Source organism: Electrophorus electricus, chromosome 10 (genome assembly GCF_041902795.1).
Source record: "Electrophorus electricus isolate QZ-2024a chromosome 10, ASM4190279v1, whole genome shotgun sequence".
In the NCBI taxonomy this organism is placed as follows: Eukaryota; Metazoa; Chordata; class Actinopteri; order Gymnotiformes; family Gymnotidae; genus Electrophorus; species Electrophorus electricus.
This window is the reverse complement of record NC_137506.1, coordinates 3,150,629-3,175,000: the sequence shown is the minus strand read 5'-3', so window position 1 is coordinate 3,175,000 and position 24,372 is coordinate 3,150,629. Positions and strand designations below refer to the sequence as shown.

General features: G+C 46.2%; 1 protein-coding gene across 6 annotated transcripts; it reads right to left on the bottom strand.

Annotated features, from left to right (window-relative positions):
- Positions 1-4,436: 4,436 nt before the first annotated feature.
- abch1 (ATP-binding cassette, sub-family H, member 1) lies at positions 4,437-24,306 on the bottom strand. Of its 6 annotated transcripts, none has more exons than XM_081722133.1 (21): positions 23,127-24,306; positions 22,140-22,287; positions 21,002-21,161; positions 20,669-20,823; positions 19,619-19,726; positions 17,188-17,281; positions 14,476-14,550; positions 14,000-14,174; positions 13,706-13,802; positions 13,414-13,582; positions 13,206-13,265; positions 12,226-12,326; positions 11,022-11,092; positions 10,817-10,866; positions 10,642-10,698; positions 10,341-10,411; positions 9,918-10,006; positions 9,461-9,564; positions 8,922-9,081; positions 8,338-8,442; positions 4,437-7,501 (listed from the first exon to the last, which is right to left on the bottom strand). In XM_081722133.1, exons 2-21 carry the CDS (start codon positions 22,274-22,276, stop codon positions 7,395-7,397), a joined length of 2,145 nt encoding a protein of 714 aa, XP_081578259.1. In that variant the 5' UTR covers positions 22,277-22,287; positions 23,127-24,306; the 3' UTR covers positions 4,437-7,394. The 6 variants fall into 6 exon arrangements, with proteins under 6 accessions (XP_081578259.1, XP_081578261.1, XP_081578258.1 ...); XM_081722135.1 differs by having other exon boundaries at positions 22,140-22,284; XM_081722132.1 differs by having other exon boundaries at positions 23,180-24,306.
- Between the last annotated feature and the right edge of the window lie 66 nt (positions 24,307-24,372).

Here is a 24,372-nt window from a genome sequence, read left to right as displayed (position 1 = left end):
AGTGTTCTGAAACGCTTGAGTTCTCTTTAAGTGCTCTGAGATGCGTGAGTTCTCTTTAGGAGCTCTGAGACGTGAGTTCTCTTTAAGTGTTCTGAAACGCTTGAGTTCTCTTTAAGTGCTCTGAGATGCGCGAGTTCTCTTTAGGAGCTCTGAGACGTGAGTTCTCTTTAAGTGTTCTGAAACGCTTGAGTTCTCTTTAAGTGCTCTGAGATGCGTGAGTTCTCTTTAAGTGTTCTGAAACGCTTGAGTTCTCTTTAAGTGTTCTGAAACGCTTGAGTTCTCTTTAAGTGCTCTGAGACGCGTGAGTTCTCTTTAGGAGCTCTGAGACGTGAGCTCTCTTTAAGTGTTCTGAAACGCGTGAGTTCTCTTTAGGAGCTCTGAGACGCGTGAGTTCTCTTTAGGAGCTCTGAGAGGTGATTTCTCTTTAAGTGTTCTGAAACGCTTGAGTTCTCTTTAAGTGCTCTGAAATGCGTGAGTTCTCTTTAGGAGCTCTGAGACATGAGTTCTCTTTAAGTGTTCTGAAACGCTTGAGTTCTCTTTAAGTGCTCTGAGATGCGTGAGTTCTCTTTAGGAGCTCTGAGACGTGAGTTTTCTAAGTGTTCTGAAACGCGTGAGTTCTCTTTAGAAGCTCTGAGATGCGTGAGTTCTCTTTAAGTGTTCTGAAACGCTTGAGTTCTCTTTAAGTGTTCTGAAACGCTTGAGTTCTCTTTAAGTGCTCTGAGATGCGCGAGTTCTCTTTAGGAGCTCTGAGACGTGAGTTCTCTTTAAGTGTTCTGAAACGCTTGAGTTCTCTTTAAGTGCTCTGAGATGCGTGAGTTCTCTTTAGGAGCTCTGAGACGTGAGTTCTCTAAGTGTTCTGAAATGCGTGAGTTCTCTAAGAGCTCTGAAACGCTTGAGTTCTCTTTAAGTGTTCTGAGACGTGTGAGTTCTCTTTATGTGTTGTGAAACGCTTGAGTTCTCTTTAAGTGCTCTGAGATGCGTGAGTTCTCTTTAAGTGTTCTGAAACGCTTGAGTTCTCTTTAAGTGCTCTGAGACGCGCGAGTTCTCTTTAGGAGCTCTGAGACGTGAGTTCTCTTTAAGTGTTCTGAAACGCTTGAGTTCTCTTTAAGTGTTCTGAGATGCGTGAGTTCTCTTTAAGTGTTCTGAAATGCTTGAGTTCTCTTTAGGAGCTCTGAGACGTGAGTTCTCTTTAAGTGTTCTGAAATGCTTGAGTTCTCTTTAGGAGCTCTGAGACGTGAGTTCTCTTTAAGTGTTCTGAAACGCTTGAGTTCTCTTTAAGTGCTCTGAGATGCGTGAGTTCTCTTTAAGTGTTCTGAAACGCTTGAGTTCTCTTTAAGTGCTCTGAGATGCGTGAGTTCTCTTTAAGTGTTCTGAAACGCTTGAGTTCTCTAAGTGCTCTGAGACGCGCGAGTTCTCTTTAGGAGCTCTGAGACGTGAGTTCTCTTTAAGTGTTCTGAAACGCTTGAGCTCTCTTTAAGTGTTCTGAGATGCGTGAGTTCTCTTTAAGTGTTCTGAAATGCTTGAGTTCTCTTTAGGAGCTCTGAGACGTGAGTTCTCTTTAAGTGTTCTGAAATGCTTGAGTTCTCTTTAGGAGCTCTGAGACGTGAGTTCTCTTCAAGTGTTCTGAAACGCTTGAGTTCTCTTTAAGTGCTCTGAGATGCGTGAGTTCTCTTTAAGTGTTCTGAAACGCTTGAGTTCTCTTTAAGTGCTCTGAGATGCGTGAGTTCTCTTTAAGTGTTCTGAAACGCTTGAGTTCTCTTTAAGTGCTCTGAGACGCGTGAGTTCTCTTTAGGAGCTCTGAGACGTGAGTTCTCTTTAAGTGTTCTGAAACGCTTGAGTTCTCTTTAAGTGTTCTGAGATGCGTGAGTTCTCTTTAAGTGTTCTGAAATGCTTGAGTTCTCTTTAGGAGCTCTGAGACGTGAGTTCTCTTTAAGTGTTCTGAAATGCTTGAGTTCTCTTTAAGTGCTCTGAGATGCGTGAGTTCTCTTTAAGTGTTCTGAAACGCTTGAGTTCTCTAAGTGCTCGGAGACGCGTGAGTTCTCTTTAAGTGTTCTGAAACGCGTGAGTTCTCTTTAAGTGCTCTGAGACGCGTGAGTTCTCTTTAAGTGCTCTGAGACGCGTGAGTTCTCTTTAAGTGTTCTGAAACGCGTGAGTTCTCTTTAGGAGCTCTGAGACGTGAGCTCTCTTTAAGTGTTCTGAAACGCTTGAGTTCTCTTTAAGTGTTCTGAAACGCGTGAGTTCTCTTTAAGTGTTCTGAGACGCGGGTTCTCTTTAAGAGCTCTGAGACGCGGGTTCTCTTTAAGTGCTCTGGGCTGCCACATTCTGTATCACTTCTGACCTCTGTGTTCTTTGCACACATGTGCATTATATCACTGTTTGACATCATATGACCTAGTTTATATTTCAACCTACATAAACAAGACAGAGAGGAAAAATAAGGCCTCCCACACAATGATGATGACCTGTGAAACTCGGCAGGGCATCTGTTCTGAGGGTTCATTTCAGGACAACAGCAACAGCAGCAAAACAGCAACAGCTGTGCTAAATAAAGACTTTGTGATGGGAGCCCAGAGAAAGACACATTTGCAATATTGCAATATTTACAACATTCCTTAATATAGTCGTGCCAATACAGCTTACGGAACTGAATTGATAGAGAGACAGAAAGAGACAGTGGCAGAGAGTGAAAGAGTAGAGAGGGATAAAGTCATGTATTTTATGTAATTTTAACCTGCTTTTGCTAAACCTTAATGTCAAAATGTCAGCCAAAATCAAAATGTATTTACATAGCGCTTTCTACAACAGATGTGGTCACAAAGCAGCTTTACAAAGGTCCGAGTCCAAGTCCCCAGTGAGCGAGCCAAGGGCGAGTACGTAGTCTTTCTTATTTAACTTCACTTTTTAAACTGCTTTGGTCAAGCTTTTCTTCTAACAGTCTTTAAAAAGAAGAAACACAGAGAGAGAGAGATTGAGAGACGTGTAACGAAGAGTGAGAGGTGAGACAGAGACAGGAAGAGAGGAACGAGTCACACGGAGAGAGGACGAGAGGTGTGAAGGGATTAAGCAATAGAATTCCTGCTTCCATAGGTCACAGTTCATTTCCCCACCGTCCCATGTTTGGGAGCTGCATTCATGTTGTTGTCGGGCTGTCATGGCAACAGTAACTATGCGCACACATCTGTTTACAGAATGTTTAGGATATCACAAAAGTGGGAGGGGCAAGCAAACAATGCTCACATTCCAAATTATGTGAGTGTCCCAGTGTTCAAGATTTTTATATATATATATATATGTTTAGCTGGCTATGGTGTTGTGTATGAAAAGCTGATTATAACTGAGTTACAGTACATGGTTACAGTACATGGACAGGAATGTGTGTGTGTGTTATCTATGTAATGCCATATGCGCATGACGTGTGTGTTTCAGTATATTTCAGCAGCTCACATGGATTTTTTTTTTTTTTTTAAGAAAAAGTGCAAAGCTGACCTCAGCGGCACAGAAAGCGCCAGCCTCTTTCCGAGAGCGTTGGCACGTTCCCGCAAGCTGCGCTGGTGGTTACAGAAGGTCTGACCTCCTTCGCTACCCCCTTCTGTTTCTGTCGTTGCTTTCTTTGATCTTCCTTCTCTCTCTTCCATTTTTCTGATCTGTTTATCATCGGCCCATTTAAACGCAGCCCATGGGTCTGAGTCCAGGAGGGCGGGGCATAACCACAGAGTCCCGGCGTTCCTCCCCCGTTCACTGCCATTCACTGACCCTGACCCGATATAAGGACAAGCACCCTTTCGATTTAGGACCCATCAGCAAAATAATAGGCAAGGTTACTGGTGGTTGTCCTCTAAGTAGCTGTGGTCAGTCAGTCTGTCTGGCTCTCTCTCTCTCCCGCATGGTGGTGAGAGGCTTGGGCCGTTTGAGAGGCTTGTGAAGTACACGCAGACCCCTCCCTGAGTACTAACGGGATAATAACAGAACAAAGACTTGAGGTCAAGAACAAGGGCACATGTGCTTGGTTGTGAGTCTGATTGGTTCCAATTTTTTATCGTCGCCAGTAATTTTGTCATTGTGCGAGCCTGCAGCGGCTCAGGGCCCACCTGTCGACTCTTTCACTGAAAACACACACGCGAAGAACTTGCGCTAATACTCCAAGTGAAACTCCAACCCAGAATGAAAGCCAGGCAGAATTCATGAAATGATGTGCTTGGGCCGCAAGCTTTTTTGCAGTTATTAGCATTTTTTGTGTCAAAAGGTTTTTCATGCATTGAAAGGGTGACATTTACATCAGCCCACTGCCTCTGTCAGTCATTACTGTGGATGTGCTGAATGAAGTATGCTAGCAAGAGAAATTCAACCAAAGGGGAATACAGGACAGTGGTTATCTGCCGGTACAACTGCTCTCTTTGTAGTACCACATCACAAACACTGAGGCCTTGTTAAAAAATCATTTATTACACAGAAAAATACATGTATAATTGGCGATCTTTAAGAACACGAGTCTGTGTGTCTGGCTCCATAACTATAACTAAATATTCCGTGAAAAGGGTGATTGTGTGCAAATAATTTTGCTGATACCGGTGACTAGCTGCAGGCTGAAACCCAGAGCTAATCCTTGTGCCCTGGTCTGACAAACTGCAAATTTCTGCTAAACTTGATTTGTTCTTGCTTCTTAACAACGTTCCAAACAGTTGATTTCCGAGACACCTGATATCGTAGCTGTGTAACAAACGATACTGGTGTTGAGAACTCTGTTTGACCGGTGTCTAATTTATTCTGATTTGTGAGACTCCTGCCAAGCATGGACACTCCTGTGCTCATGCCGTAGGGGGACACTAGTAGACCTGTCGACGTGTAGATCTTCTGTGAGATCGAATGATGCACCGACACACAGCTGGCCAGGAAATGAGCAGCCAACAGCTGACTTTAGGTCAAACGTCAAAGGGAGGACTATGAATTAAAAGGTTTACTGCACAGTGCACCAGGTGTGCACACCCATAATCCCTGCACAGTGCACCAGCTGTGCACACCCATAATCCCTGCACAGTGCACCAGGTGTGCACACCCATAATCCCTGCACAGTGCACCAGGTGTGCACACCCATAATCCCTGCACAGTGCCCCAGGTGTGCACACCCATAATCCCTGCACAGTGCCCCAGGTGTGCACACCCATAATCCCTGCACAGTGCCCCAGGTGTGCACACCCATAATCCCTGCACAGTGCCCCAGGTGTGCACACCCTTAATCCCTGCACAGTGCCCCAGGTGTACATACCCATAATCCCTGCACAGTGCACCAAGTGTATTTACCCTTAATCTCTGCACAGTGCCCCAGATGTACATAACCTTAATCCCTGCACTGTGCCCCAGGTGTACATACCCTTAATCCCTGCAAAGTGCACCAGGTTTACATACCCTTAAACTAAAACAGATGCTTTAACATCACAGTAAAGTACACTGTGCTGGAGCATAGAGCCAAAACAACAAATATTGTCATTGTCCAAATACTTACGGACTGCTGTTCACTGATGATTTGATGTTTTGTTCATTTGTTGCATTATATATCAAAATGCTTAGAGCAAATGAAGGTGGAGGGATTTTTCGATTAGCCAATTAACTTGAGGCAAAAAACAAGACTATCCAATAGGAGAAGACAGAGGAGTGATTACTATTGCACAGTCAAAACAGATCAATAAGGCAACAGAGATCAGCTCTTTGAGGGATGTGATCTTAACCCAGAACAGGAGAACAGGGCCTCCAATCCATAAATTACCTTGTGTTCCTAAACATGCTGATGTAAATCAGATTCATCACCCTCTCATCACTGAACTTAGACACAAACACTGATCAAAGATCAACTTTACTATGATAAATTATTTGTGAATACTGATCTATAAGCTGCATTGGAGGCACAGTGAAAAAGCCACATATCACAGACCTAAGTAAGGGGGAAATCAATAAACCTCAAGTGAGCGATACAAGTGAGCGACACAAGGATGGAGGTACAGACTTTCACCGCATATGTAGTGCACTATCTGTCAGAGTCATTTCAGGACAGCCTCTCTCTCAAACCACAAACGGAAGGTTCTTACACCTGAGCTCACAGGCAACACGTCCCTGTGCAGATCTGTTGATGAAAGCCTTTCCCAGAATTTCACTACAACATAACATTGGTTACCAGAACAATAAGGAATATTTATTTATTATTTATTTTTCCTCTCTCTCTCTCAAACACACACACACACACACCCTTCTTGTGAGACATGTACAGTACTGATTCTAGCTGCTGCTAAAGGGCACACCCCTCTGAGTATCAGAATGTCTTTTCTTTAAGACTATCCATCCCCACTCATTCTATATAATTGCAGGTTTGGCTTGGGACATCTACCCATCATGTAAACTTGAAAATACATGAACTCCTCTTAAAAATGAGATGTAAAACCACACACAAATTCAGTGAAAGTTCATATTCTGGTTAGTATGGCTAAAAAAAGCACCCCCTTTGGCCAGCATGAAGAGATGCAGGAGAAGGCAACAGGTTCCCTCATTGAGACAAAAAGCATTATTAACTAATTCACAGGCGTAAGTCAACAGAGGAGACACGCGCGCGCACACACAAGAACTCAGAGGCAAATACATCCATCCATCCATCCATCCATCCATCCACATACACTGTCTAGAAGCTGGAACAACAAAGTGTTAAAATTGTCAGATGCAAATGCTTGGCAAAAGTTCCAAGGGGACTTCCAACAAGTAGATAATCTAAAGAAAAGTAAAAACGACACCTATACAGACGCATCCACGCTAAGGTTTTCTAAGAGTGAGTTTCCAGAAGGTTCCAAAAGGTTCAAGACGCTCCGAAGCAACGTTCCAACTGTTGATTCCATGAGACAGTTCTGAGATATGAGACAGGAGCACGATGTGAGCCTCACAAATAGGGTTCCTACTTCCTGTGGTAATGGGAATAAATTCTAGTGTTTTAGGAGAGACCACAGTCCACGTTATCCTGGAAGGATCCACAGGCATAGATGCAACACATACATTAAATATAGCAATTAGTACCAATCGATACCAATGTTTAAATCAATACCAATCAATGTTTAAATGGGATTAAAAGAGTGACACACTCTTCTGAAGTTGTGCTGGTTGCATGCTGCTGATGAGAGAAAAAGGTCTCGGTGCTGATAGATTCCCTGAGGTTATTGGCTGTGGTCCTTAGGACAAAGGACCTGATTGGCTACTCGGGCTTTAGTTGGTGGCTCAAAACTCTCCACATCAGCAGGGTTTAGAGATGTACACCCAGCCTCTAGACAGAGAGAGAGAGAGGCCTCCTCTTTTCCATGAATCCTGGGACTCGCCTGACGGCCCTCCGGAAGTCTAAAGCACCTTCCCAGGCCAAGATCCCTTCACATCCTCATCTTGAGGATGACTGTGGCCAAGATGAGGAAGAAAGTGTTCCAGCCAAGAGTGATGGCAAAGCCCCGCCACACCATCATGCGTGACAGACCCCACCCTGCAAAGGAAGACTATGGTCAGTCATGGGGCTAGGACATTGGGAAGACACACCTCCCTCCAGCTGGGTCAGGGCTAGGCAGGTCTTATCCACAAAGGCCAGGTGTGATTCCAACCAATCAGGAGCGACACTTAGCACCATTACTCAGCTGGTTGAAGGCTGAAAAAGTGATTAAGTGGCATCGGGTGGGATTTTGGGGGTTAGACTGAAGCCCAGAACCACTGGACACGCCTACACTGGACACCCGTAACCAGAGTGACACGCCTACACTGGACACCCGTAACCAGAGTGATACACCTACAGTAGACCCACTTAATCAGAGTGACACACCTTTGACATTTAATAGCCTTTTCTCATGTATTTAATTCACTGGTTTTGGTAGCCATAGTCAGGTGATGTTCTGTCCATAAAGCAGCTTCCATGCACGTAGAGGAGAAGGGAGAGGTTGGGAAGCGTTCAAGGGTGTTTAATCTGAGCTGCACAGCTAGGCTCTGTGAATAATTAAGAAAGGGACGACCGACAGTGGAAAGAGAGGGAGGGAGGGAGGGAGAGTGAGAGACAGAGAGAAAGAAAGGGCAGGAGATGGACAGACAGAGAGGGGAGGTGTGTGTGTGTGTGTGTGTGTGTGTGTGGTTGCTAGTAGGAGTGTAAGGTGTCCCTGTTGTCTGCTGCAACATGAGATCATACTGGAACACATGGGAGGCAGGAGGCTCACTACAATGTGTGCGTGTGTTTACTTTGTTGACTAATGGTGTGTGTGTGTGTGTAAGTATAAGATTACCACTAAACATGATGCAGGAAGAGCGTGTGTGTGGGAATGTGTGTGTGTGATTTACCTCGGTACATAATGCATCGCAGGGACTCAGACGCATAGGTCTGAGGCAGCACCAGACTCAGGTAACGCAGGGGATATGGTATACACTCCACCGGCCAGATAACACCTACACAAGAAAGCGCGAGAAATAGAGAGGGCAAAAAATACCAGATAAAACGATACAAATGCACATACTGTTGGGCCTGTGTGTGTGTGTGTGTGTGTGTGTGTTTGTGTGTGTGTGTGTGTGTGTGTGTACACGTTTACAATAAAGGAGGTCTGAACCCCAGGGATAACCTCCTCTTCGAGCTCTCAGTAATCCGTTAAGTACTGTCCTATTAACAACCCCCCCCCCCCCCCCCCCCCGTGAACATTCTCTCTTTCCCTCTCTCCCTTCCTCTCTCTCTCTCTCTCTGTCTCTCCACCCTCCATGTGTCACTATCTGTACTTCCTCCAGTCCAGTGCCTGGACACGCCTGGCTCATTCTGTCACAGCGGGCATTAAAGCTACGGAACTTTTTTTTGATATCAGCAGTTGGCGGGAGAAATACGGCTCGCGAGTTGGAGCACTCTCTTAATCAAAGGCACGGGAAATTATGAGACACACCGCTGATAATGAGATTGGGGTAGAAGATGCCCAGGGCCGCCTGATTCGCTGACTGCTCGTCGTCGATGGCAGAGGAGATGACCAATCCGAAGGAGATTCCGGTCACGCCCTGCAGCACAATCAGGGTGACAACCAAGGCCAGGGATCCTTCATTAGGAATCTGAGAGAGAGAGAGAGAGAGAGAGAGAGAGAGAGAGAGAGAGAGAGAGAGAGAGAGAGAGAGAGAGAGAGAGAGAGAGAGAGAGAGAGAGAGAGAGAGAGAGAGAGAGAGAGGCTCTTAGCTACAGCATGTACTGAATGCATGTTTATAAGTATGACGATATAGATGTGCTCCCTGGGAATGAAGCCCATGTTGTTACTCGAACCCTTGACCGTGATGTTCCAGGCCGTTTGGCAAAGGATTCTGGAACTCCGACTGGGCGAGTCTAAAGGTGTGGCAGACACCTGTGGTTCTGGATGGCCGCTTGTCCGATCAGGATGCAGATGTGGGGAAATGGCACTTACGCAACGCTTTCAAACAGGCACGCACGCGCACGTACCTTGAACACAAGCAGGATAAATGAAAGCAGCAGAGTGATCTGGACACTGATGACTAACAGCTGAGAGAAGAGATGAGCCAGCATGGTCTCCAGTGAGCTCACTCCTACAGAGGAAGAAGTTCAGACAGAACACGGGCTGACTTTAACGCATGGGAACACGCACCCTCTAGTGGCAGTTATAAGCAAGTCATTCGGTCAACACAATCCGCACCATATCCAACCAGCGCGTTTAGTCCCTTTTCAACGAGAAGCGGACGTGGTGTGCTCGGTGCGTGCTGTGCTAATACGAGGGGATACTTGAAATGACGTCAAACCCCACCAGCAATTCTGCAAAGAAGCGTGGGAAATCTGGGCAGTTCTGTGTTGGGTCGGTTGGAGGTGGTTCGGGGGGGGGGGGCATAGCAGGCAGGCCAATCGGGGACTCAAGCGGAGGAGGAAGCGAGACTCAGGACCTCACCTGCCACCCGGCACCTGTCCATTAGCCCTTCCTTCCTCTCCAGGACGAAGGAGAGCGCAGTGAGTCCCACAGCCAGGTAGAAGGTGATGCTGCGGGAGAGCGGCACAGACAGGGACGCAGAGTTAGTGTGTGTGTGTGTGTGTGTGTGTGTGAGAGAGAGAACAAGATCTCAGCCATTTTAATGGTTTGGCAACATAGCGCATTAAGCCCATTACAAAAAAAACCCTCAGATGTTTGCAGTAAACACAGAAGGCCTCAAGCATATCTTGTACCAGACATCTGACACACACACACACACACACACACACAATTCACTTCTTTCAGATTATATTCGCCAGGATAATTAACATGCATGAATAAACATGACAGTAAGCTTGGGAGCTCAGCCAGCTGTGCCAACGTTCACTCCGTGTGAGATTCTACCTCAGAACTGCCCCAGGAGTCACAAACGTAGTGAAGTCCGTGTTCTGACTGCCGTATATGGGCTCCTCAAACTAACCCAGAACATGATGGTCACGGATGCAGAGAGAGAGAGAGAGAGAGAGAGAGAGAGAGAGAGACAAATAGCATGCAGAGTAGAAGAAAGAAAAGTATTTGTGATGAAAAAATGCATCACAGACACAGTCAATCAAATCTCTAAACATGCAATGTAGCATTGAGAAATGTCATGCCCTCCATCGAACACTATGCAGGACAGCAGGACAGAGAAGTGACTCAGTGTTACCTTAACGGGGACAGAGACCAGGTAGGCCAGACTACCCATTTTATTTTCAATGAAGGCCTAAAACACATACACAAGCAAACACACACATGTACAGGCACACACACACCAATAAAATAGAATCAATTATATGACAATACAGCTAACAGCCAGGTAGTGTATGCCATTCATACTTTACCTGAAATGCTTCATGAAGTTTCTTTTGTAGCATGATTGCTATTTGCTGATCTAAAAACAAAACACACACAATGCTGACTTAATTACAAATACCTTTTTGTTCATATCAGTGTTGAGCTGCAATGCTGTACTTGGTGTAGCTAAACAGCGCCCTCTATTGGCAACTCGAGTCCAAGCAGGCAATGAGATAAATCCATGCGACTCACTGGTCAAGTCCAGCCACACGTGCACAGACCCGCCCTCGACCACCTCTCTGGAGACTCTGGGCTGCAACATTCTGTCAATGCAGAACCAAAAATAATCCCATTTAACACCCTGTGTGTGTGTGTGTGTGTGTGTGTGTGTGTGTGTGTGTGTGTGTGTGTGTGTGTGTGTGTGTGTGGTTCACTCCACGCTCTGGGCAGGTGCACCATGCCGTCATAGAGTCCGTCTCACTCTTTTACACAGACACTCTATACTGGTGTGATTTTTCAGGTTAACTATTCATTTAATTCTGGAATTGTTTTTGTTAAATGTCAATATATAATTATTTCTTTTTCATCTTTTTAAATATCATTTTCGTAGGAGCAAGAGACACAAAGAAACAAGACCGACCTTCCTTTTCTGACTATCGCAGACTTGAAACTATGCAGCCTTTACTAAGTTCTCTCTCTCTCTCTCTTTCTCTCTCTCTCTTCCTTCCTCTCTCTCTCTTTCTCTCATCATCTGTCTGTTTACACGTTTAGCGTTTGTGTGGATCCTGAATAGCTCTTGTGCATGCAGACTGTGATGTATTAACAGGGGAAATAACACGTTTCACGTGACCGCGTGCGTTTCTGCCAGTGCCTGCAACATCGTTCATTTGAGTCGACGTCTGACATCACAGTCGCATGTTGACCAAGTTTCTTAAACGCTGCTGGCAGCACTCGCAGTTTTTGCTCCGACTTTAGATTGAGATGCGCTTTGCGTCTCAGGACTTTGAGATTTCTGTAGAAATACCTGACAGCGTTGGTCTCCTACAGTTCTCACGCTGGAGACGAGGGCTCATATCACGCCTCCTATAGTCTCACACTGGAGACAAGGACTCACGTGAAACCTAACACACTGCTGATTTCTCAGGAGACGGGGACTCGTGTGAGACCTAAACCATTGTTTACGAGGGTGAGCTCGGGACATCCACACAGCTTGGGCGTCTTCATGATCTAAAACGTCTTCATGATCTAAAACTCATTCATCAGTGAACCGAATCAAATCAAACTGAATCAAATCAAATCAAACTGAATTGATACAAATCAAACTGAATCAGATCAAATCAAAGTGAACGGAATCAAATGAAACTGAATCAAATCAAACCAAATTAAATGAAACCGAATCAAATCAAATCAAACTGAATCAAATCAGCTTCCAGGCTCATTGGGAGTCCCAGTTCACCTCTTGGTCAGGAAGCTGGTGAAGTTCTGGCCAAACTCCAGGACTCCCCAGTACTCTCCGTTACGGATACCTTCCATAGCCTGGGAATGAGAGAGGCTCACCTGCAAGGACGAACAATAAATGAATCATCAATATGTCCTTTTTTTTAACCGTAACCCAAGAAAGAGAACAGCTTCGTGATATGCACAGCTCAACTGTAATGTTGTTTTTGAGCACAATCAGAAAAGATACATTTTTGATAAAACAAGTATACTAACCATGTGCTACTATTTACTGACCAATATCAATAATCAACCAAAAGCTGATCAATAATCACTAATAAGCACTGCAACGCCACAGTGAAGGCGGGTCCTATTTATCTCAATGCCATGACAAACCCGAACAGTATAACTGAATATGCAATGAGTCTCCTTCATCGCGTGCGGTTATGAACCACAGTCTTGGTTCTTCTGCGCTGCGTTGTGGTTCCGTATCCAGTCCAGAACGCAGCTGCATTCGTGAAACTGTGTTCTGTATTTGCTTTTAGAGCTGCAGGAGCCAGGAAGAGAGATGTGGGAGAACCCGAACGTCGGTAATGAGATGTTTTCTCGGTGAACGCACAAGCGTGTTAATGACCATGGAAACACATTTGAATGAAATATGGTCACATGTGTTAATGAATATGTTTCGTGGCAGTGTAGCTTTGGAACAAAACTGTCAGCTGGTTAATAGTAAACAGAATATTAAATACTGATATTATTACCAACTGCCAAAATAAGAGACCTGCAAGAAAATGGTGGATACAAATGATGGAAAAATAACTAATACTCTAAAAAACTACAATACTGTATTTTCTTTTTTCATTGTTACAACTATTGTAACATTATTAATACACTGCAGTATCGGTATTCAAAATAGCGCATGTCATGATCCTATAATATGTTTACGGTATTTGTGGGTAGCATGGGCATGACATGAATAAGTTCTTGTTTCCTTTTTACCTTCTGAACATGGTTATAGTTTCTCTCATCTTCTACCCTTTCACACACAGAGCAACCAACCTAACAATAAGTAACATAAAAACAGAGCTGCAACAAATCTGAAAATGTTTATATAAATGAAATAAAACTTTAATGATTAAATCGTACGATATCGTGATGCGGCTCCGGTTCTGATGTCTTGTGCGGCCCCGAGCAAGGCCCTGGTTACCTGGTGGACACTTGCGTTGTCGAGGAGAGAGAGAAGTGTGCGACTGAAGGAGCTGGAACTGCTCTCGTTATTAACCACTGCCACCTCGATCCCCCTCGGCTCTCCGCCAATGCACAGACACATCAGGCAGATCTGAATCATGGGCAGCAGGAACTGGAAACAGAGGGAGCTATGGAGGAGAGAGAGAGAGAGAGAGAGAGAGAGAGAAGGGGCGTGTAACCAAGAAAGGACTTTTCGTGCCAAATGGCGTAATTTTTTAAAATTTGATAACTGATGTTTAAACACCGATTACCCGGGATTTCTCTTCATTCTCACCAACGTTTTGATCGTCAGGGCAACAATATTCCGCCATTTTGGAATGACATGTCGTACTTTCACCTTCCAGTCAGCTGTACACACACACACACACACACACACACACACACACACACACACACACACACACACACACACACACACACACACACACACACACACACACACACACACACACACACACACACACACACACACACACACACACACGTAGGGCTGGTCTAATTTAGATGCTTCATTTATTTAAGCATTCCCCATGTGCATGCAGTACCTTTTGGTGTGTTTACGTCTGCAGCCTGGGGGTTTTTCCCCAGAATGGGCGCTCTGCTTTCGTCCTCTGGCCCGCCCGGAGTCGGGCTGTTCACCTGGGCAGGACCCTGGGCGCTGGCCTCGGGCCCTGTTTGGTCAGAGTCCTCACAAAGCTGCAGAAAGGCACTCTCCAGTGTCTGATATGAACACACACACACACACACACACACACGTTTCATTCAGATTCATTTAGATTCTTTAATGACCAGACAAGTAACTTTTTATTTATTTATTTGGCTCTCTGAAAGGTGCATGTGCATACTTGTGTGTTTATATGTATGGATGCCTGTTTGTGTGTTTGTATATGTCTCAGTGTATGTGTGTGTGTGTGTGTGTGTGTGTGTGTGTGTGTGAGTGTATGTGTGTGTGTGTGTGTATGTGTGTGTGAGTGTATGTGTGTGTGTGTGTGTATGTGTGTGAGAGAGAGGATGAACTTACTGCTGCATTGTGCTGCTTCATCACTGCCTCAGGTTTACCTTCATATAAGAGTCTTCCGTTCCTCATTAACCCCACCTGTAGAGCCCAGCGGGAGTTCTTTCTGACACTCTTGACACTCTTTCACACTCTGAGTCAGGTGTAGAAATGTTTGTAAAAACCAAAGCATTTACATGTGTTTGACCGTCTACATGGACCCTCTGCACTGACCCTTCACATGGGCCCGCTACACAGATCACTCTACAAGAACAACTCTACATGCGGCACTCCACACGGACCACTTAACATGGACCCTCTAAACATGTGAAGTTACTGTTTCCGTGCTCATAAGATTAATCCAAGACAGTAGATGTCTGATGTCTTTGATACAAGTGTGTGTGTGTGTGTGTGTGTGTGTGTGTGTGTGTGTGTGTGTGTGTGTGTGTGTGTGTGTGTGTGTGTGTGCCACTGCTGCTTACAAAGGTCCTATAGATGTGAGCAACTCGGGAGCAAAAGGGAAGAAAGATGAAGCTGGGAGGTTATCGTCCTTTAGGGCGGAGTGCTGGAAGTGTTACGGCAGGGCTGATGGTTGTTGTGCCTAGGAATGTCCAGAGGAGGGTGGAAACGAGCAGTTTCACAGTGTAAACACCGCGAACAGCGTAATACGCGTCACAACAACTCCGGACAAAGTCATCTGCCGCCTCTCCAGTGGTGATCCGGATCCAGGAGCTCGGCTTAGTCTTCCCGAATGGCTTTGACATAAGGCAGGACAACAGGGATTTTAAACCGCGGAAGACCGGGAACGATGCTGAGTAAGAATGGGAATAACGGGAAGAGTCTGGGTGGGAAAGCTGATCTAAATGAAACAATGAAGCTATACACACCAATAAATGCATGCTATATACTACTGCACAGTGCGGAGGTATTTGTGTGTGTGTGTGTCTATATATGTCTATATATATATATATATATATATATATATATATATATATATATATATATATATATATATATATATATATATATATATATATATAGATAAAATGTGTGTGGGGGTGTATATTTGCACGTGCAAGTGTGGTTGTATACATTAGTGTGCTTGTGCTTGTGTGTGTGGTATATCCCGTATGCGTGGCAGCACTCAACAAAGTGCATATGACAGAAATCCTTAACACAGGTGTTACGTCACATCCCAAAGAATTATTTACACATGACGAAGCCGATCTAGCATCACGGCCTAGTGCCATTTACTCTGCTCTCAAACACACTGTAATGTTTGTGCTGATTATTACATTAATACACTCGACTTAACCGCTGAGTCTTCTAAGTAACAGTTAAATGGACGTTAACTGTACACGTCCATATCTACACCAGCGTAAACTATTACCACGGGCAAAAATATAGCTGTTCCACCATGTGCTTTGAGCACTACAGAGAATAACGTATCTGGAACACAAAGGGGGGGGTGGGCCGTTGTTATTGTAATTAAAGGTGTAAAATCAGGAACGTGAGACTGCACACGCCGTTTTGTAGCGGGTCCGCCTGCCTTGGGCCGTGAGATTCCAATGACTGGAGTTTCCCAGACGGCTGAAGGCTCAGTGGGTTTAACCATTGGGCTTCTCTCCGAAGCCTAACAAAGACTCTTGTGTGTGCTTTGGTAAATGGGACAAAGGTCAATTCCCAATAAGCATAAAACATCTACTCCATGCGCACACACATGCATGCACATACACCACCAATTACACACACACACACACACACACACACACACACACACACACACGTTTAGGCTCCTATGTAAGGCAAAGTGTGTGACCGAGACACCCAGGTCTTTGACACAGAAAGATTAAACAATAAAACGCTTTGTCCTTTTGTTCTACGACAAAATGCTTTGTGGCAGAACGTTCAATGCTGAATTTCTACATTGGGTTACATGGTTCACTACTGTTTGGCCGCAGTACTGCAGTTCCCATGGTGCTAGTCCCATGTGGTTTTTTTGGTGCTCTTGTTTGCTTTTAGGCTCTGCCCTGTCTGGCGTTTCATACATATCTCCGCCCTCCATCGTATGCACCTGCCTCATTTCCCCTAATCGAGCCGCGCGTCTGTATCGGCGGTTGGTAACAATGCTGCCTCCCTTGTGGGGGACCAGGGTTCAATCCCAGTCTGGGGAAAGTGTGCCATGCTATGCCGATATACGTTCTGAGACATGGACCATCTGTAGCCATGATTGAAAACTGTAAGTCACTCTGGATAAGAATACTATAAAATGTAATGCGAAATCTCTCATCTTCCTGTTGTATGTGGTCATTCATTACCTACCCATCGAGTTACAGTCTCTCTGTGTACTGCCTGTTTTCACTGGGTTTTGTGCTATTATGGTTTCTGGTTGTGCATCTGTGAATCCAGGCTTTAAAACCAAGGACTGTTATAAGAACTATGAATATGGAACTGGCCTCAACAAACACTGTGTCCCAACTCAACACAGAGACCCTCTGCTCCACTGGGTGTGGTGTTCCAACTCAGCACACTTCAGCTAATCAGATACTTACCAAGTCTTTCCTGAGTTTAATCAGACGCTCAACCTAATTAGCATTAAATACAAATTTGAATTAACCAGCATTAATTAGCTACACCGGGTGTAGAATTGAGCCTTGGAAGTCCTTAGAGTGAGCTGTGGTTGGCCCCATTACTGGTTACAGCAAGATTAGCGCATTTGTGACTACGAGCGTGTCTTACCGTGTGCGCCTGTCTGGCTTCCTCTATGTAATGGGTAGTGATGATGACCGACACCTCCCCTCCTCTTACGATGTCCACGAGGTGCTGCCAAATCCTATTTGTACAGAACACAGTGGAGAAGACCACAGGACACGGTCTGAGTTACAGCCACACAGCGGAGACGACCACAGGACACGGTCTGAGTTACAGCCACACAGCGGAGACGACCACAGGACACGGTCTGAGTTACAGCCACACAGCGGAGACGACCACAGGACACGGTCTGAGTTACAGCCACACAGCGGAGACGACCACAGGACACGGTCTGAGTTACAGCCACACAGCGGAGACGACCACAGGACACGGTCTGAGTTACAGCCACACAGCGGAGACGACCACAGGACACGGTCTGAGTTACAGCCACACAGCGGAGACGACCACAGGACACGGTCTGAGTTACAGCCACACAGCGGAGACGACCACAGGACACGGTCTGAGTTACAGCCACACAGCGGAGACGACCACAGGACACGGTCTGAGTTACAGCCACACAGCGGAGACGACCACAGGACACGGTCTGAGTTACAGCCACACAGCGGAGACGACCACAGGACACGGTCTGAGTTACAGCCACACAGCGGAGAAGACCACAGGACACGGTCTGAGTTACAGCCACACAGTGGAGACGACCACAGGACACGATATGAGTTACAGCCACACAGCGGAGACGACCACAGGACACGGTCTGAGTTACAGCCACACAGCGGAGACGACCACAGGACACGGTCTGAGTTACAGCCACACAGCGGAGACGACCACAGGACACGGTCTGAGTTACAGCCACACAGCGGAGACGACCACAGGACACGGTCTGAGTTACAGCCACACAGCGGAGACGACCACAGGACACGGTCTGAGTTACAGCCACACAGCGGAGACGACCACAGGACACGGTCTGAGTTACAGCCACACAGCGGAGACGACCACAGGACACGGTCTGAGTTACAGCCACACAGCGGAGACGACCACAGGACACGGTCTGAGTTACAGCCACACAGCGGAGACGACCACAGGACACGGTCTGAGTTACAGCCACACAGCGGAGACGACCACAGGACACGGTCTGAGTTACAGCCACACAGCGGAGACGACCACAGGACACGGTCTGAGTTACAGCCACACAGCGGAGACGACCACAGGACACGGTCTGAGTTACAGCCACACAGCGGAGACGACCACAGGACACGGTCTGAGTTACAGCCACACAGCGGAGACGACCACAGGACACGGTCTGAGTTACAGCCACACAGCGGAGACGACCACAGGACACGGTCTGAGTTACAGCCACACAGCGGAGACGACCACAGGACACGGTCTGAGTTACAGCCACACAGCGGAGACGACCACAGGACACGGTCTGAGTTACAGCCACACAGCGGAGACGACCACAGGACACGGTCTGAGTTACAGCCACACAGCGGAGACGACCACAGGACACGATATGAGTTACAGCCACACAGCGGAGACGACCACAGGACACGGTCTGAGTTACAGCCACACAGCGGAGACGACCACAGGACACGGTCTGAGTTACAGCCACACAGCGGAGACGACCACAGGACACGGTCTGAGTTACAGCCACACAGCGGAGACGACCACAGGACACGATATGAGTTACAGCCACACAGCGGAGACGACCACAGGACACGATATGAGTTACAGCCACACAGCGGAGACGACCACAGGACACGGTCTGAGCTACAGCCACACAGCGGAGACGACCACAGATAGAACAGCACCAATGTTACAAAGAATAACTGTTTAAGACACAGTTCATTGTCCTTTGCCTGAGAAGAAGTAGTGAAGTAGACGTAGTTAAGTGTGGCAGGTTGTTATGGCATTTGATATTAATATAGTTCAAGGCTGCATAGATGTGTGTATGCGTGCATGTACTCAACAAGATCCAGTTATACCAGTGACAATGCAGTTAAACCAGTAGTTTCCAGCTCCAGGCCTTGAGGGCCTGGGTCCCGCACAGTTCAGTGTTTTTCTTGTTCAAGAACTCATCGGTTGATTGACAGGCATGAATTTGGACAACGTGTGGCAGGGTGGAGCAAAGTGAAACAGGGAGGGGTCAGGTTTGGTCAGTGCATTGGAGTGTATGTGGTGGTAAACACAGACAGGATTAGCACCACATTTTGTGACATGATTGCAAAGTTCACGCAGTTCTCTCTCTCTCTCTCTCGCTCTCGCACACTCTCTCGCTCTCGCACACTCTCTCGCTCTCGCACACTCCGACAGACAAACGCAGACCAGTCCTGCAGGCACTGAAGGTGTGTGGTTCAACAAGTGAGAAGTCTGAGATGAGGGGTAACCTGAGCGAGGGATTGACAGATGGATAGAGGGGTGAATAGAGGATAAAAGGATGGAGAGATGAAGAGCAAGTGCCTACTTGGCTCGGAGAACAGGGTCCACTCCTACGGTGGGTTCGTCGAGGATGAGGAGCTGAGGGTTCTGAAGAAGAGCAGCACCGAGGGAAACACGACGCCGCTGACCTCCACTGCAAAAAAGAACCAATGACAGGTATCAGCCAATTACCAACCAGTTACCAAGAAAAACCAAGCAATTATCAAACAATTACCAACCAGTTACCAAGAAAAACCAAGCAATTATCAACCAATTATCAACCAGTTACCAATACAAAAAGACACAATTATCCACCAATTACCAACCAGTTACCAGTAAACACCAACCAATTACCAACCAGTTACCAATAAAAACCAACCAATTATCAACAAATTACCAACCAGTTACCAGTATTATCTACCAGTTACTTAATATCAGCCAAGTACCATTAAAAAAACAAATGACCCTTGTCCTCAGAATAACCTGCTTGCTCCTAGGATCCCAGATTCCACCCGCCGGGGAGAGAGAACCAGACGGATGAGGTCCACAGGGCAAGCCACTCTGTCTCCGTGGAGGGAGGTTCGCATACCAAACATACCATAGCTCCAGCGCACACACTCTGCTTAGCTCTGCTAACACACATACCCGCGCTTGAACGCATGTATGCACGCGCTCACACGCAAGCCATGAGGCATCAGCCAATCAAAATTAACTCTTTGGACTGCTTTTGGATTACGTTTGGTCCCACATTACTACACGAGGCTTCCCACGGAATATTCCTACAATGCATTTAAGCCTCAACTTACAAACTTTTTACGATGAATGGAGATGCAGCTTTGTAACAGTTGTTACTGTTTGTAACAGTAATTAAACTTTATAGAAACTCTATAGTTCCAATTCCAGTGTAACCCTGGTGCTTAGTTGCTACAGAAGCCCTGGTTGACTGGGAAAGACATGTCACATGTGCTGTGCAGGTGCAACAGCTGCAGTATCTTAGTCTCTGCATCCTTCAGAATTCCTAGTCGAGGTTCTTCTATGCTCTCCAGGAACCTGTCCGAACAGAACTGGTTCAGATTCAGATCCAGCTCATTCGTACCTGAGGTTCCTGACCAGGCTTTTCTTCTGAGGCAGGTCCAGGAAGTTGATGAGGAAGTCCATTCGGGCCTGGGTTTCAATGGAGGATAGACCATGAACGCGACCGTAGAACCAGAGTGTCTCGCTGATGGTGAACTCGTTGTACAGGGCGATGTCCTTCACAAACAGGAGTAGATGCAGTTAACGCGTGCGTCACTTTTTGTTGCACAGCTGAAATTCAAAAGCTTTTCAGAAGAACGTCGCAATCAAATAGAGAGGGAGAGAAGGAGAGAGAGAGAGTCTGAAGGAGAGAGCTAGAGAGATAGACAGAGGGAGGAAAGGAAGACATCCTCACCTGCGGCATGTATCCCACCATCCTCCCTGGGACCTCATGTCCCGGGAACGCCGGGGGCTTCCCCAGCACGCTAATATGACCTCGTGAGATCTTCAGAGTTCCCACGATGCACTTCAGCAGGGTGGTCTTCCCACACCCACTTGGTCCCAGCAAACCATAGCTGAGAAGAACAGGAAGGGAGAAGGTGGAGGTAAATATGTTCAGAAACCAGAAGATCCCTAAATAAAACCACACTTTTCACCCCATAAATACTACTATTTATGAGTGAAGTAAGGTTGATTAAATGATTGTGTGCGCACTGAAGCCCATCCAGATTACAGGAGTGCTATTTCACTGAGGCACACAGCTTGTAAACAGCAGATAGCAGATGACTGATATAGACTCAGATAAACATCGCCACCAGGATGGATTTCAATGGCAGAAAGCTCTGTCGTGCCAAACGGCACTGGCATCTTGGGTTGACTACAATCAATTATTTCACCTACTTTCTCAAGACTGTAATCTAAACTGGACGATGGGGTTATATAAATTTGCATGGTTTTAAATCATGGTGACCCCTCCCCCAACAAAAACCCCCACAAAAACATAGTAATACATAATACATAATTAGCATCAGCCGATCAACTGCAAACAATAACAACAACAACAATAATTCAGTGCTGAAATGCTCCACACTCCAGTGACGTGCTGTTCATCACTGTGTGTGTATACTGGAGCAATTTTCTGATGTGGTGTTAATCAGTCTTTGTGTGTGTGTGTGTGTGTGTGTGTGTGTGTGTGTGTGTGTGTGTGTGTGTGTGTGTACTGAAGGGATACAGGAGCTCACAGCGACAATAAATAAGACAGTGCTTTGTCGAGAGCTTCAGTCCTGAATGGAACTCCGAGAGGATTGCCACAGCTGTTACAGCTGGGCTTGTGCGTGCATTAGTGTGTTTGAATTAGAGCACATCTGAGTGTATTTTTTGTGTTATTCCCATGCTAGCTGAGGGAGAAGCATTTGTGTGTGTCTATGTGGGCATGTATGAGTGTGTGTTCAGGTCTGCATGTGGTTGTGTGTGCGTGTGCCTGCAAGTGTGACTGAGTGTGTGCGTGCATGTGCGCATTCGTGTACAAGCGTGTGTTTGCATGCTGGACTCACATCTGGCCCTGTGGAACAGACAGGTTGAGGTCAGTGAGGACTCTGAGCTTTCCGTAGGAGCGACACACATCCCGACAGAGGATAGCAGCATTGTAGCTCTCCACACACAAGCACACATCCACGGCAGCCTTCATCATTCCACCCTCTTCTGTCCACACACACACACACACACACACACACACACACACACACACACACACACACACACACACACACACACACACACAGAGAAGGAGATGGAGTGAAGGAGGGAGAGAGAAAAGATAGAGTGGAAAAAGTATAAGACAAAAAAAGTAAACAAACAATCATGGTGAGACCAGTCTGCTTAGGTGCTTAGATAGTCAGTGACATTCAAAGAGAATCTGATCACATGACACTGTCCATAACATTGAAGGCCAGGTTCAGAAATTGATAAATGATCGTTTCACCTCAACAACTGCCAAAAAAAAAAGTCTGTTCCCTTATGATCACAGAACTGCCATCGTTACCGGCTCGTTCTGCTGTGACCTGATTGAACGTGATTGGTCTGCTGCCTTCGCAGCCATCCGTGATTGGTGACGAGGAACAAACGATGAAAGCAGCCGGGTCGCGCTCACTCAGGAACTGGGTCACCGAGGCCGTGAACCATTCCTGCTTTTTCTAACCACTGTTCTCAGCCTGAGTGCTCTTAACTCTCACAACCTTCACTTCACAGATTAAAAGCGCCCAGTGGTCTCTCAGGAACGTTTACTTTTTAAAATGATTTATTCATTTATTTATCTATTATTTTAGTTTGGCTTTTTATCTGGTTGAGGGGTACAGAATGCAATATATATATATATATATATATATATATATATATATATATATATATATATATATATAAACTTATGTCATTCTCGTGTTAGTTCATATATATCACATCGCCTATATATTTGATCATATCATGTATTTCTTGAGTAATAAATAAGCCGAATACATTGTTGGATCGAGCCGACAGGAACCTACCAAGGCGACACCATCTCCGAGGCTGAGAAACGGAGAATCATGTGAAAAATCACCTGAACAGAAGAGTCGGTCAGGCTGAATTGGCTAGCTCTGTAGCTGCGGCTGCAGCTGTTCGGCGATGTACAGGGGAAACATCACATTGCACCGCAGTCACTGGACAAATGTTCCGCAAGGCGTTGATGGCACACCATATTACGGTAACATTCCGAAAGTACAACAAATGCAACCTGCTGATGGCGGCGAAAACGCACTAAACAGCACGAAAATAGCACGAAAACGCTCGTGTACCTGCAGGAGCGCGCGGTTGTCTTAACAAAATGACGCCCGATTAAAAAAAAAAAAAAAGAAAAGAAAAAGAGATTGATAAATTTTAAAAATAAATAAATAAATGAATGAATGAATGAATGAATGAATGAACGAGTTGTCCCAGCTGTCCCAGAACGTCCGGAGCGGACGGTGCGTCGCGACTGGGATGCCGCACGCCGCCTGCAGAGAGACGCGGCGTCGCTGCAAGCTGCACGTTTGAAAGCGCTGCGTCACGAGAGCTTGCCAGCCCACTCGCCGCCCTCCGCAGGTCACGCGTGATTTCCAAAACCGGCCATCGCGGCGGTTTGGTCGTCGACGGGAAACGAGCGTCGCAGACCGTCCTGGGACGTCTCGACCTGTCTCAGCATGATCGCGTTAAGTCTTTCGTCTCCGAGCCTGCTGACCGCCTCTCATTTTCTCCAAAACCGAGAACAGCGGGACCCTCGCTGGGTTTTTCGGTGACTCGTCTGTGCGCAACAGCTACTGCAGCAGATCACGGCGAGTTCTGCGGAAATGCGCGTCTGTTGCACCAGTGCGTGGACATCCAGTGTACATGAGTGGAGATGAACCATAAAGGATGATCGATCGATCTCTCTCTCTCTCTCTCTCTCTCCAAAAATACCAAGGTCATAGGTTCCATCCCCAGGGAGAAAACCTACTGTCACATAACTATGTAAGACACTCATCAAAAGCCAGGGGCAACGTTCCCTTTCAGTGTGTTGGTGCAGAAAGTCTAAATACAGGCTACAAAAATTGCATTGCAGCCTACACACCAAACTGTAAATGCACCCACAGTAAATATTTGAGTAACCACACAGTGAAGCAGTAATGTCATGAAAATATCTGAGCGTTAACGCGTTTATTTCATGATGTTGTTCAACCAAAAATGTGTTTAATGCAGCGGTTGTTCTAGTTTGATGTTATCAGATGTACTCTGGTG

Excerpts from the sequence above, each read along its gene's own strand:
- abch1 (XM_081722133.1), bottom strand. The coding sequence starts at position 22,276 with ATGATGAAGGCTGCCGTGGATGTGTGCTTGTGTGTGGAGAGCTACAAT. Across the intron at positions 11,093-12,225 it reads ACCAGCTTCCTGACCAAGAG|AATGTTGCAGCCCAGAGTCT; the intron begins GTGAACTGGGAC and ends CTGCATTGACAG. Across the intron at positions 8,443-8,921 it reads CCCCAATCTCATTATCAGCG|GTGTTATCTGGCCGGTGGAG; the intron begins GTGTGTCTCATA and ends TTTCTTGTGTAG.